The sequence below is a fragment of the Salvelinus fontinalis genome, chromosome 29, assembly GCF_029448725.1.
Source record: "Salvelinus fontinalis isolate EN_2023a chromosome 29, ASM2944872v1, whole genome shotgun sequence".
In the NCBI taxonomy this organism is placed as follows: Eukaryota; Metazoa; Chordata; class Actinopteri; order Salmoniformes; family Salmonidae; genus Salvelinus; species Salvelinus fontinalis.
Genome location: NC_074693.1, coordinates 19,136,288 through 19,151,159, shown reverse-complemented (window position 1 = coordinate 19,151,159; position 14,872 = coordinate 19,136,288). Strand labels below are relative to the sequence as shown.

The window sequence follows — 14,872 nt, the reverse complement described above, 5'->3', positions numbered from 1 at the left end:
CGGGGTAATTTTCCAACAGGTGAGTGACACTTATCCTGCTGAGCTGTATGTGCCAAAATCAGCCACCCACCCAGTCATTGTTGGGAGTTCCAAATTCCGAAGCCGAGGTCGATTTCCCACGTTGTCATACTACTGCAAAGAAAACCATGTGAGTCTTGACAGATCTCTCAAAACAACAGCCCGCACATATTTTTATATTCTCTCTCTCATATACAGTATATATAAATAAATTGTCTCAACATCAACAGTGAAGAGGCGACTCCGGGATGCTGGCCTTCTAGGCAGAGTTCCTCTGGCCATTGCCTGTGTTCTTTTGCCCATCTTAATCTTTTCTTCTTATTGGCCAGTCTGAGATATGGCTTTTTCTTTGCAACTCTGCCTAGAAGGTCATCATCCCGGAGTCTCCTTTTTGCTGTTGACGTTGAGACTGGTGTTTTACGGGTACTTTTTAATGAAGCTGTCAGTTGAGGACTTGTGAGGCGTCTGTTTCTCAAACTAGACACTCTAATGTACTTGTCCTCTTGCTCAGTTGTGCACCGGGGCCTCCCACTCCTCTTTCTATTCTGGTTAGAGCCAGTTTGCGCTGTTCTGTGAAGGGATTAGTACACAGCGTTGTACGAGATCTTCAGTTTCATGGCAATTTCTCGCATGGAAAAGCCTTAATTTCCTAGAACAAGAATAGACTGATGAGTTTCAGAAGAAAGTGCTTTGTTTCTGGCCCTTTTGAGCCTGTAATCGAACCCACAAATGCTGATGCTCCAGATACTTAGCTAAACTTAGCTTCTAAAGAAGGCCAGTTTTATTGCTTCTTTATTCAGAACAACAGTTTTCAGCTGTGTTAATATAATTGCAAAAGTGTTTTCTAATGATCAATTAGGCTTTTTAAAATGATAAACTTGGAATAGCTAACACAACGTGCCATTGGAACACAGGAGTGATGGTTGCTAATAATGGGCCTCTATACGCCTATGTAGATATTCCATAAAAAATCTGCCGTTTCCAGCTACAATAGTAATTTACAACATCTACACTGTATTTCTGATCAATTTGATGTTATTTTAATGGACAAAAAATTGGCTTTTCTTTCAAAAGCACGGACATTTCTAAGTGACCCCAAACTTTTGAATGGTAGTGTATATTTGTACAAAATTCTACCCAATTCTGTGATGTGCTGCTGGAATATTCCTATTTTATTTTTGTTGAATTCTATTTAACCAGGAAAAGTCCATTGTGGCTCAGTTGGTAGTGCATGGTGCTTGCGACACCAGGGTTGTGTGTTTGATTCCTAAGGGGGACCATGACAAAAAAGTATGAAAATATATGCACTCACTACTGTAAGTCGCTCTTGATAACATTGTCTGCTAAAATGACTAAATTGTTAATTTGACCCTTGAGGTTACAATCTCCATGCTGTTGATAACTCTTGTACATCAGAAGTGCTTAGTAATTCCAAGTCATGTTATTTCATTGGAGACCTTGTTCTGCTGGTCAGTGGCCTTTGCTAATCCCAGTGTGTGAGTGAGTCTGTGATGACCAAGCATATCCTCTGGCCATACTGAGCAGGAGCCCAGCTCTGCTTTCGTAACTATTATAATACTCTCTTAGCCAGGCCCATTGCTCCCCAGGGAGGCCATCGACCACTCCTTAACCGGGCCCATTGCTTGTGATAAGCTTCAGGTCATGCTTTTAGTAGTATGCAGTGGAGGCTGCTCAGGCTAATAATAATAGCTGGAACGGCGCAAATGGAATGGCATTAAATACATGGAAACCATATGTTTGATATATTCTATACCATTCCGCTCCAGCCATTACCACGACACCGTCCTCCCCGATTAAGGTGCCACCAACCTCCTAGCAGTGTATATGGCTGTGATAAGGTTCAGGTCAGGCTCGTAGCAGTATATATGGCTGTGATAAGGTTCAGGTCAGGCTCGTAGCAGTATATATGGCTGTGATAAGGTTCAGGCCAGGCTCCTAGCAGTATATATGGCTGTGATAAGGTTCAGGTCAGGCTCGTAGCAGTGTATATGGCTGTGATAAGGTTCAGGTCAGGCTCGTAGCAGTATATATGGCTGTGATAAGGTTCAGGTCAGGCTCGTAGCAGTATATATGGCTGTGATAAGGTTCAGGTCAGGCTCGTAGCAGTGTATATGGCTGCGATAAGGTTCAGGTCAGGCTCGTAGCAGTGTATATGGCTGTGATAAGGTTCAGGTCAGGCTCGTAGCAGTATATATGGCTGTGATAAGGTTCAGGTCAGGCTCGTAGCAGTATATATGGCTGTGATAAGGTTCAGGCCAGGCTCCTAGCAGTACAGTTGAAGTCGGAAGTTTACATACACTTAGGTTGGAGTCATTAAAACTCGTTTTTCAACCACTCCACAAATTTCTTGTTAACAAACTATAGTTTTTGCAAGTCGGTTAGGACATCTACCTTGTGCATGACACAAGTCATTTTTCCAACAATTGTTTACAGACAGATTATTTCACTTATAATTCACTGTATCCAGTGCGTCAGAAGTTTACATACACTAAGTCTTTAAACAGCTTGGAGAATTCCAGAAAATGATGTCATGGCTTTAGAAGCTTCTGATAGGCTACTTGAATTATACATAATTCATTGACAGTGTCAACAGCAAAGCACCATCACACCTCCATGCTTCACGGTGGGAACCACACATGCGGAGTTCATCCGTTCACCTACTCTGCGTCTCACAAAGACACACAAATCTCAAATTTGGACTCATCAGACCAAGGGACAGATTTCCACCGGCCTAATGTCCATTGCTCGTGTTTCTTGGCCCAAGCATGTCTCTTCTTCTTTTGGATATTCTTAAGTACAGTGGCTTGCGAAAGTATTCACCCCCTTAGGCATTTTTACTTTTTTGTTGCCTTACAACCTGGAATTAAAATAGTTTTTTTGGGGGGGGGTGTATCATTTGATTTACACAACATGCTTAACACTTTGAAGATGCCAAATAATTTTTATTGTGAAACAAACAAGAAGTAAAACAAAAAAACAGAGTACCTGAGCGTGCGTAACTATTCACCCCCCCAAAGTCAATACTTTGTTGAGCCACCTTTTGCTGAAATTGCAGCTGCAGATCTCTTGGGGTATGGTATGCCTCTATAAGCTTGGCACATACAGCCACTGGGATTTTTGCCCATTCTTCAAGGCAAAACTGCTCCAGCTCCTTCAAGTTGGATGGGTTCCGCTGGTGTACAGCAATCTTTAAGTCATACCACAGATTCTCAATTGGATTGAGGTCTGGGCTTTGACTAGGCCATTCGAAGACAATTAAATGTTTCCCCTTAAACCACTCAAGTGTTGCTTTAGCAGTATGCTTAGGGTCATTGTCCTGCTGGAAGGTGAACCTCCATCCAAATCTCTGGAAGACTGAAACAGGTTTCCCTCAAGAATGTCCCTGTATTTAGTGCCATCCATTCCTTTAATTCTGACCAGTTTCCCAGTCCCTGCCGATGAAAAACATCCCCACAGCATGATGCTGCCACCACCATGCTTCACTGTGGGGATGGTGTTCTCGGGTGATGAGAGGTGTTGGGTTTGCGCCAGACATACCATTTTCCTTGATGGCCAAAAAGCTACATTTTAGTCTCATCTGGCCAGAGTACCTTCTTCCATATGTTTGGGGAGTCTCCCACATGCCTTTTGGCGAACACCAAACGTGTTTGCTTATTTTTTTCTTTAAGCAATGGCTTTTTTTCTGGCCACTCCTCCGTAAAGCCCAGCTATGTGGAGTGTATGGCTTAAAGTGGTCCTATGGACAGATTCTCCAATCTCCGCTGTGGAGCTTTGCAGCTCCTTCAGGGTTAGCTTTGGTCTCTTTGTGGCCTCTTCTGATTAATGCCCTCCTTGCCTGGTCTGTCAGTTTTGGTGGGCGGCCCTCTCTTGGCAGGTTTGTTGTGGTGCCATATTCTTTCAATGTTTTAATAATGGATTTAATGGTGCTCTGTGGGATGTTCTAAGTTTTGGATGTTTTTTTATAACCCAACCCTGTTTGTAGAGCTTCTTGGTCTTCATGGTGCAGCTTACTTGGTGGTACCCCTTGCTTAGTGGTGTTGCAGACTCTGGGGTCTTTCAGAAGAGGTGTGTATATACAGTTTACATACACTTAGGTTGGAGTCATTAAAACTAGTTTTTCAATCACTCCACAAATGTCTTGTTAACAAACTATAGTTTTGGCAAGTCGGTTGGGACTTGTGCATGACCCAAGTCATTTTTCCAACAATTATTTACAGACAGATGATTTCACTTATAATTCACTGTACCACAATTCCAGTGGGTCAGAAGTTTACATACACTAAGTTGACTGTGCCTTTAAACAGCTTGGAAAATTCCAGAAAATTATGTCATGGCTTTAGAAGCTTCTGATAGGCTAATTGACATAATTTGAGTCAATTGGAGGTGTACATGTGGATGCATTTCAAGGCCTACCTTCAAACGCAGTGCCTCTTTGCTTGACATCATGGGAAAATCAAAAGAAATCAGCCAAGACCTCAGAAAACAAATTGTAGACCTCCACAAGTCTGGTTCATCCTTGGGAGCAATTTCCAAACGCCTGAAGGTCCCAGGGTCATCTGTACAAACAATAGTACACAAGTATAAACACCATGGGACCCCGCAGCCTTCATACCGCTCAGGAAGGAGACGCGTTCTGTCTCTTAGAGATGAACATACTTTGATGCGAAAAGTAAAACTCAATCTCAGAACAACAGCAAATGACCTTGTGAAGATGTTGGAGGAAACAGGTAAAAAGTATCTATATCCACAGTAAAACGAGTCCTATATCGACATAACTTGAAAGGCTGCTCAGCAAGGAAAAAGCCACTGCTCCAAAACCGCCTGTCCCGCCCTGGCCGTAGTTATCTTTGTTTTCTTTATTATTTTAGTTAGGTCAGGGTGTGACATGGGGGATGTATGTGTTTTGTATTGTCTAGGGTTTTTTGTATGTTTATGGGTGCTGTGGTTTAGTTGGTTTAAGGGTCTAGTCTAGGTGTATGTATGTCTATGGTTGCCTAGATGTATGTCTATGGTTGCCTATTGGTTCTCAATTAGAGACAGCTGTCTATTGTTGTCTCTGATTGGGAACCATATTTAGGCAGCCATATTCATTAGGTAGTTCGTGGGTGATTGTCTATGTCTTTATGTTAGTTGCTTGTGTCTGCACTTTCGTTTTATAGCTTCACGGTCGTTTGTTGTTTTGTTTAGTTTGTCAGTGTTCGTTTCATTTTTGTCTTCAAATAAAAGAGGATGTATTGTTATCACGCTGCACCTTGGTCCTCCTCTCTTCCACAATGTTACGACGATCGTGACAGAATCACCCACCAAACCCGGACCAAGCAGCGTGATACAAGGCAGCAGCAGCGATCGCAGGACTATTGGAATTGGGAGGAAATTCTGTCTGGACGGTGGAGGACCCTGGGCACAACCTGGAGAATATCGCCGCCCTCGTGAAGAGCTGGAGGCAGCTAAAGCCGAGAGGCGGTGGTATGAGGAGGCAGCACGGAAGCGCGGCTGGAAGCCAGAGAAGCAGCCACAAAAGTTTATTGGGGGAGGCTCTCGGGGAGTGTGGCAAAGTCAGGTAGGAAACCTGCGCCAACTCCTCGTGCTTACCATGGAGAGCGGGAGTACGGGCAGACACCATGTTATGCGGAAGAGCGCATCGTGTCTCCTGTACGTATACATAGCCCGGTGCGGTACATCCCAGCTCCTCATATCGGCCGGGCTAGAGTGGGCATCGAGGCAGGTGCCATGAAGCCGGCTCAACGCAACTGGTCTCCAGTGCGTCTCCTCGGGCCGGCGTACATGGCACCAGCCTTACGCTTGGTGTCCCCGGTTCGCCATCACAGCCCAGTGCGGGCTATTCCACCTCGTCGTACTGGCCTGGCTACGGGGAGCATTCAACCAGGTAAGGTTGGGCAGGCTCGGTGCTCAAAAGCTCCAGTACGCCTTCACGGTCCGGTCTATCCGGTGCCACCTCCTCGCCCCAGCCCATTACCACCAGTGCCAACACCATGCACCAGGCTTCCAGTGCATCTCCAGAGCCCTGTTCCTCCTCCACGCACTCGCCCTCTGGTGCGTGTCTCCAGCCCGGTACCACCAGTTCCGGCACCACGCACCAAGCCTCCTGTGCATCTTCAGAGTCCTGTACGTCCTGTTGCTGCTCCGAGCACTAGCCTTGAGGTGCGTGTCTTTAGCCCGGTACAACCTGTTCCGGCACCACGCACCAGGCTTACTGTCGTCTGCCCAGCGCAGCCTGCGCTGCCCGTCTGCCCAGCGCCGTCTGAGCTGCCGCCTGCGCTGCCCGTCTGCCCAGCGCCGTCTGAGCTGCCGCCTGCGCTGCCCGTCTGCCCAGCGCCGTCTGAGCTGCCCGTCTGCCCAGCGCCGTCTGAGCTGCCCGTCTGCCCAGCGCCATCTGAGCTGCCCGTCTGTCCTGAGCCTTCAAAGCCACCCGTCTGTCCTTAGCCTTCAAAGCCGCCCGTCTGTATTGAGCCTTCAGAGCCGTCCGTCAATCAGGAGCCGCTAGAGCCGTCCGTCAGTCAGGAGCCACTAGAGCCGTCAGTCAGGAGCCGCTAGAGCCGCCCGCCAGTCAGGAGCTGCCAGACCCGCCCGCCAGTCAGGAGCTGCCAGAGCCGCCCGCCAGTCAGGAGCTGCCAGAGCCGCCCGCCAGTCAGGAGCTGCCAGAGCCGCCCGCCAGTCAGGAGCTGCCAGAGCCGCCCGCCAGTCAGGAGCTGCCAGAGCCGCCCGCCAGTCAGGAGCTGCCTGAGCCGTCCGCCAGTCAGGAGCTCCCTAAGCTGCCCCTCAGTCCGGAGCTGCCCCTCAGTCCGGAGCTGCCCCTCAGTCCGGAGCTGCCCCTCAGTCCGCAGCTGCCCCTCCATCCAGAGGCGCCCATCAGTCCAGTGGGGTTAATTTGGAGGGTCGCCGTTAAGAGGAGGCCACGAAAGCGGGGATTGACTATGGTGGGGTCCATGTCCCGCACCCAAGCCGCCGCCGTGAGAAGGCCCACCTGGACCCTCCCCTTCTGTGTCAGGTTTTGCGGCCGGAGTCCGCAAATTTGTGGAGGGGGGGGGGGGTACTGTCACGCCCTGGCCTTAGTTATCTTTGTTTTCTTTATTATTTTAGTTAGGTCAGGGTGTGACATGGGGGATGTATGTGTTTTGTATTGTCTAGGGTTTTTTGTATGTTTATGGGTGCTGTGGTTTAGTTGGCTTAAGTGTCTAGTCTAGGTGTATGCATGTCTATGGTTTCCTAGATTGGTTCTCAATTAGAGACAGCTGTCTATCGTTGTCTCTGATCGGGAACCATATTTAGGCAGCCATATTCATTAGGTAGTTCGTGGGTGATTGTCTATGTCTTTACGTTAGTTGCACGGTTGTTTGTTGTTTTGTTTAGTTTGTCAGTTTTCGTTTCGTTTTCGTCTTCAAATAAAAGAGGATGTATTGTTATCATGCTGCGCCTTGTTCCTCCTCTCTTCCACAATGTTACGACGATCGTGACACCGCCATAGAAAAGCCAGACTACGGTTTGCAACTGCACATGGGGACAAAGATCGTACTTTTTGGAGAAATGTCCGCTGGTCTGATGAAACAAAAATAGAACTGTTTGGCCATAATGACCATCATTATGTTTGGAGGAAAAAGGGAGAGGCTTGCAAGCCGAAGAACACCATCCCAACCGTGAAGCACGGGGGTGGCAGCATCATGCTGTGGGGGTGCAACAAAGGGACAACAAAGTCAAGGTATTGGAGTGGCCATCACAAAGCCCTCACCTCAATCCTATAGAAAATTTGTGGGCAGAACTGAAAAAGCGTGTGCGAGCAAGGAGGCCTACAAACCTGACTCAGTTACACCAGCTCTGTCAGGAGGAATGGGCCAAAATTCACCCAACTTATTGTGGGAAGCTTGTGGAAGGCTACCCGGAACGTTTGACCCAAGTTAAACAATTTAAAGGCAATGCTACCAAATACGAATTGAGTGTATGTAAACTTCTCACCCACTGGGAATGTGATGAAAGAAAGAAAAGCTGAAATAAATCATTCTCTCTACTATTGTTCTGACATTTCACATTCTTAAAATAAAGTGGTGATCCTAACTGACCTAAGACAGGGAATTTATACTTGGATTAAATGTCAGTAACTGTGAAAAACTGAGTTTAAATGTGTTTGGATAAGGTGTATGTAAACTTCTGACTTCAACTGTATACTGAGATTTCACACAGGTGGGCTTTATTTAACTAATTATATGACTTCTGAAGGTAATTAGTTGCACCAGATCTTATTTTGAGGCATCTTAGCAAAGGGGGTGAATACATATGCACGCACCACTTTTCCGTTTTGTATTTTCTAGAATTTTATGAAACAAGTTTTTTAAAATTCATTTCACTTCACCAATTTGTACTTTTTTGTGTATGTCCATTACATGATATCCAAATAAAAATCTATTTAAATTACAGGTTGTAATGCAACAAAATAGTTAAAACGCCAAGGGGGATGAATACTTTTGCAAGGCACTGTATGGCTGTGATAAGCTTCAGGCCAGGCTCCTAGCAGTATACATAGCTGTGATAAGCTTCAGGCCAGGCTCCTAGCAGTATACATGGCTTTGATAAGCTTCAGGCCAGGCTCCTAGCAGTATACATGGCTTTGATAAGCTTCAGGCCAGGCTCCTAGCAGTATACATGGCTTTGATAAGCTTCAGGCCAGGCTCCTAGCAGTATACATGGCTTTGATAAGCTTCAGGCCAGGCTCCTAGCAGTATACATGGCTGTGATAAGGTTCAGGTCAGGTTTCTAGCAGTTTACATGGCTGTGATAAGCTTCAGGCCAGGCTCCTAGCAGTATGCATGGCTGTGATAAGGTTCAGGCCAGGCTCCTTGCAGCTCCTTGCAGTATCTAGTTCAGACAGGGCTTTTCTGGCACAGGCTTCACTTCCCAAGGAAACCCAGGGCTCCCCTCTGATGAACAAATCTTTTATTTTTAGTGCACTTCTATGAAGTACGGTATGAGAGCATGTGTGTCCCAAATAGCACCCTATTCCCTATATAGCACACTACTTTTGACCAGGACCCAATATGGTGCTATTTGGGATGCAGTCCATGTGTGACCCACCCTAGAAACCAGAGTCAGGGTAGAGTGAATTAGACATACAACCGGCTTCAATCTCTGCACAGGACTGATGACTGCTACATCTGTGTGCCTGTGTATGTAGTGTAGAACAGTGAGGACCAGTCTCTATATAAAGTTCATATTGCAGTAGAACAGTGAGGACCAGTCTCTATATAAAGTTCATATTGCAGTAGAACAGTGAGGACCAGTCTCTATATAAAGTTCATATTGCAGTAGAAAAGTGAGGACCAGTCTCTATATAAAGTCCATATTGCAGTAGAACAGTAGGGACCAGTCTCTATATAAAGCTCATATTGCAGTAAAACAGTGAGGACAAGTCTCTATATAAAGTTCATATTGCAGTAGAACAGTAAGGATCAGTCTCTATATAAAGTTCATATTGCAGTAGAACAGTGAGAACCAGTCTCTATATAAAGTTCATATTGCAGTAGAATAGTGAGGACCAGTCTCTATATAAAGTTCATATTGCAGTAGAACAGTGAGGACCAGTCTCTATATAAAGTTCATATTGCAGTAGAACATTGAGGACCAGTCTCTATATAAAGTTCATATTGCAGTAGAACAGTGAGGACCAGTCTCTATATAAAGCACATATTGCAGTAAAACAGTGAGGACAAGTCTCTGTGTAAAGTTCATATTGAAGTAGAACAGTAGGGACCAGTCTCTATATAAAGCTCATATTGCAGTAGAACAGTGAGGACCAGTCTCTTTATAAAGTTCATATTTCAGTAGAACAGTAGGGACCAGTCTCTATATAAAGTTCTAATTGCAGTAGAACAGTGAGGACCAGTCTCTTTATAAAGTTCATATTGCAGTAGAACAGTGAGGACCAGTCTCTATATCAAGTTCATATTGCAGTAGAGCAGGGAGGACCAGTCTCTATATAAAGTTCATATTGCAGTAGAACAGTGAGGACCAGTCTCTATATAAAGTTCATATTGCAGTAGAACAGTGAGGACCAGTCTCTATATAAAGTTCATATTGCAGTAGAACAGTGAGGACCAGTCTCTTTATAAAGTTCATATTGCAGTAGAACAGTGAGGACCAGTCTCTATATAAAGTTCATATTGCAGTAGAACAGTGAGGACCAGTCTCTTTATAAAGTTCATATTGCAGTAGAACAGTGAGGACCAGTCTCTATATAAAGTTCATATTGCAGTAGAACAGTGAGGACCAGTCTCTATATAAAGTTCATATTGCAGTAGAACAGTGAGGACCAGTCTCTATATAAAGTTCATATTGCAGTAGAACAGTGAGGACCAGTCTCTTTATAAAGTTCATATTGCAGTAGAACAGTGAGGACCAGTCTCTATATAAAGTTCATATTGCAGTAGAACAGTGAGGACCAGTCTCTATATAAAGTTCATATTGCAGTAGAACAGTGAGAACCAGTCTCTATATAAAGCTCATATTGCATTAGAACAGTGAGGACCAGTCTCTATATAAAGTTCATATTGCAGTAGAACAGTAGGGACAAGTCTCTATATAAAGTTCATATTGCAGTAGAACAGTGAGGACCAGTCTTGATATAAAGTTCATATTGCAGTAGAACAGTATGGACCAGTCTCTATATAAAGTTCATATTGCAGTAAACATATAGGATCAGTCTCTATATAAAGCTCATATTGCAGTAGAACAGTGAGGACCAGTCTCTATATAAAGTTCATATTGCAGTAGAACAGTGAGAGCCAGTCTCTATATAAAGTTCATATTGCAGTAGAACAGTGAGGACCAGTCTCTATATAAAGCTCATATTGCATTAGAACAGTGAGGACCAGTCTCTATGTAAAGTACATATTGCAGTAGAACAGTGGGGACCAGTCTCTATATAAAGTTCATATTGCACTAGAACAGTGAGGACCAGTCTCTATATAAAGTTCATATTGTAGTAGAACAGTAGGGACCAGTCTCTATATAAAGTTCATATTGCAGTAGAACAGTGAGGACCAGTCTCTATATAAAGTTCATATTGCAGTAGAACAGTAGGGACCAGTCTCTATATAAAGTTCATATTGCAGTAAACATTGAGGATCAGTCTCTATATAAAGCTCATATTGCAATAAAACAGTGAGGACCAGTGTTTTTATAAAGTTCATATTGCAGTAGAACAGTGAGGACCAGTCTCTATATAAAGTTCATATTGCAGTAAAACAGTGAGGACCAGTCTCTATATAAAGTTCATATTGCAGTAGAACATTGAGGACCAGTCTCTATATAAAGTTCATTTTGCAGTAGAACAGTGAGGACCAGTCTCTATATAAAGTTCATATTGCAGTAGAACAGTGAGGACCAGTCTCTATATAAAGTTCATATTGCAGTAGAACCGTGAGGACCAGTCTCTATATAAAGTTCATATTGCAGTAGAACCGTGAGGACCAGTCTCTATATAAAGTTCATATTGCAGTAGAATAGTGAGGACCAGTCTCTATATAAAGTTCATATTGCAGTAGAACAGTGAGGACCAGTCTCTATATAAAGTTCATATTGCAGTAGAACATTGAGGACCAGTCTCTATATAAAGTTCATATTGCAGTAGAACAGTGAGGACCAGTCTCTATATAAAGTTCATATTGCAGTAGAATAGTGAGGACCAGTCTCTATATAAAGTTCATATTGCAGTAGAACAGTGAGGACCAGTCTCTATATAAAGTTCATATTGCAGTAGAACATTGAGGACCAGTCTCTATATAAAGTTCATATTGCAGTAGAACAGTGAGGACCAGTCTCTATATAAAGTTCATATTGCAGTAGAACATTGAGGACCAGTCTCTATATAAAGTTCATATTGCAGTAGAACAGTGAGGACCAGTCTCTATATAAAGCACATATTTCAGTAAAACAGTGAGGACAAGTCTCTGTGTAAAGTTCATATTGAAGTAGAACAGTAGGGACCAGTCTCTATATAAAGCTCATATTGCAGTAGAACAGTGAGGACCAGTCTCTTTATAAAGTTCATATTTCAGTAGAACAGTAGGGACCAGTCTCTATATAAAGTTCTAATTGCAGTAGAACAGTGAGGACCAGTCTCTTTATAAAGTTCATTTTGCAGTAGAACAGTGAGGACCAGTCTCTTTATAAAGTTCATATTGCAGTAGAACAGTGAGGACCAGTCTCTATATAAAGTTCATATTGCAGTAGAACAGTGAGGACCAGTCTCTATATAAAGTTCATATTGCAGTAGAACAGTGAGGACCAATCTTTATATATAGTTCATATTGCAGGAGAACAGTGAGGACCAGTCTCTATATAAAGTTCATATTGCAGTAGAACAGTGAGGACCAGTCTCTTTATAAAGTTCATATTGCAGTAGAACAGTGAGGACCAGTCTCTATATAAAGTTCATATTGCAGTAGAACAGTGAGGACCAGTCTCTATATAAAGTTCATATTGCAGTAGAACAGTGAGGACCAGTCTCTTTATAAAGTTCATATTGCAGTAGAACAGTGAGGACCAGTCTCTATATAAAGTTCATATTGCAGTAGAACAGTGAGGACCAGTCTCTATATAAAGTTCATATTGCAGTAGAACAGTGAGGACCAGTCTCTATATAAAGTTCATATTGCAGTAGAACAGTGAGGACCAGTCTCTATATAAAGTTCATATTGCAGTAGAACAGTGAGGACCAGTCTCTTTATAAAGTTCATATTGCAGTAGAACAGTGAGGACCAGTCTCTATATAAAGTTCATATTGCAGTAGAACAGTGAGGACCAGTCTCTATATAAAGTTCATATTGCAGTAGAACAGTGAGAACCAGTCTCTATATAAAGCTCATATTGCATTAGAACAGTGAGGACCAGTCTCTATATAAAGTTCATATTGCAGTAGAACAGTAGGGACAAGTCTCTATATAAAGTTCATATTGCAGTAGAACAGTGAGGACCAGTCTCTATATAAAGTTCATATTGCAGTAAACATTGAGGATCAGTCTCTATATAAAGCTCATATTGCAGTAGAACAGTGAGGACCAGTCTCTATATAAAGTTCATATTGCAGTAGAACAGTGAGAGCCAGTCTCTATATAAAGTTCATATTGCAGTAGAACAGTGAGAGCCAGTCTCTATATAAAGTTCATATTGCAGTAGAACAGTGAAGATCAGTCTCTATATAAAGTTCATATTGCAGTAGAACAGTAGGGACCAGTCTCTATATAAAGTTCATATTGCAGTAGAACAGTGAGGACCAGTCTCTATATAAAGCTCATATTGCATTAGAACAGTGAGGACCAGTCTCTATATAAAGTACATATTGCAGTAGAACAGTGGGGACCAGTCTCTATATAAAGTTCATATTGCAGTAGAACAGTGAGGACCAGTCTCTATATAAAGTTCATATTGTAGTAGAACAGTAGGGACCAGTCTCTATATAAAGTTCATATTGCAGTAGGACAGTGAGGACCAGTCTCTATATAAAGTTCATATTGCAGTAGAATAGTGAGGACCAGTCTCTATATAAAGTTCATATTGCAGTAGAACAGTGAGGACCAGTCTCTTTATAAAGTTCATATTGCATTAGAACAGTGTGGACCAGTCTCTATATGAAGTTCATATTGCAGTAAAACAGTGAGGACCAGTCTCTAAATAAAGTTCATATTGCAGTAAAACAGTGAGGACCCGCCTCTATATAAAGTCCATATTGCAGTAGAACAGTGAGGACCAGTCTCTTTATAAAGTTCATATTGCAGTAGAACATTGAGAACCAGTCTCTATATAAAGTTCATATTGCAGTAGAACAGTAGGGACCAGTCTCTATATAAAGTTCATATTGCAGTAGAACAGTGAGGACCAGTTTCTATATAAAGTTCATATTGCAGTAGAACAGTGAGAGCCATTCTCTATATAAAGTTCATATTGCAGTAGAACAGTGAGGACCAGTCTCTATATAAAGTTCATATTGCAGTATAACAGTGAGAACCAGTCTCTATATAAAGTTCATATTGCAGTAGAACAGTGAGGACCAGTCTCTATATAAAGTTCATATTGCAGTACAACAGTAAGAACCAGTCTCTATATAAAGTCCATATTGCAGTAGAACAGTAGGGACCAGTCTCTATATAAAGCTCATATTGCAGTAAAACAGTTAGGACAAGTCTCTATATAAAGTTCATATTGCAGTAGAACAGTAAGGATCAGTCTCTATATAAAGTTCATATTGCATTAGAACAGTGAGGACCAGTCTCTATATAAAGTTCATATTGCAGTAGAACAGTGAGGACCAGTCTCTATATAAAGTTCATATTGCAGTAGAACCGTGAGGACCAATCTTTATATATAGTTCATATTGCAGGAGAACAGTGAGGACCAGTCTCTATATAAAGTTCATATTGCAGTAGAACAGTGAGGACCAGTCTCTATATAAAGTTCATATTGCAGTAGAACAATGAGAACCAGTCTCTTTATAAAGTTCATATTGCAGTAGAACAGTGAGGACCAGTCTCTATATAAAGTTCATATTGCAGTAGAACAGTGAGGACCAGTCTCTATATAAAGTTCATATTGCAGTAGAACAGTGAGAACCAGTCTCTATATAAAGCTCATATTGCATTAGAACAGTGAGGACCAGTCTCTATATAAAGTTCATATTGCAGTAGAACAGTAGGGACAAGTCTCTATATAAAGTTCATATTGCAGTAGAACAGTGAGGACCAGTCTCTATATAAAGTTCATATTGCAGTAAACATTGAGGATCAGTCTCTATATAAAGCTCATATTGCAGTAGAACAGTGAGGACCAG

General features: G+C 42.8%; 1 protein-coding gene across 3 annotated transcripts in view; it reads left to right on the top strand.

Annotated features, from left to right (window-relative positions):
* The window catches only part of mtmr7a (myotubularin related protein 7a), a 60,112-nt gene that overhangs the window by 9,245 nt on the left and 35,995 nt on the right, over positions 1–14,872 (top strand). For all 3 annotated transcript variants that reach the window (XM_055888503.1, XM_055888502.1, XM_055888504.1), the window contains exon 5: positions 20–148. In XM_055888503.1, the coding sequence (XP_055744478.1) occupies positions 20–148 (129 nt within the window). The remainder of the gene's footprint in view (positions 1–19; positions 149–14,872) is intronic.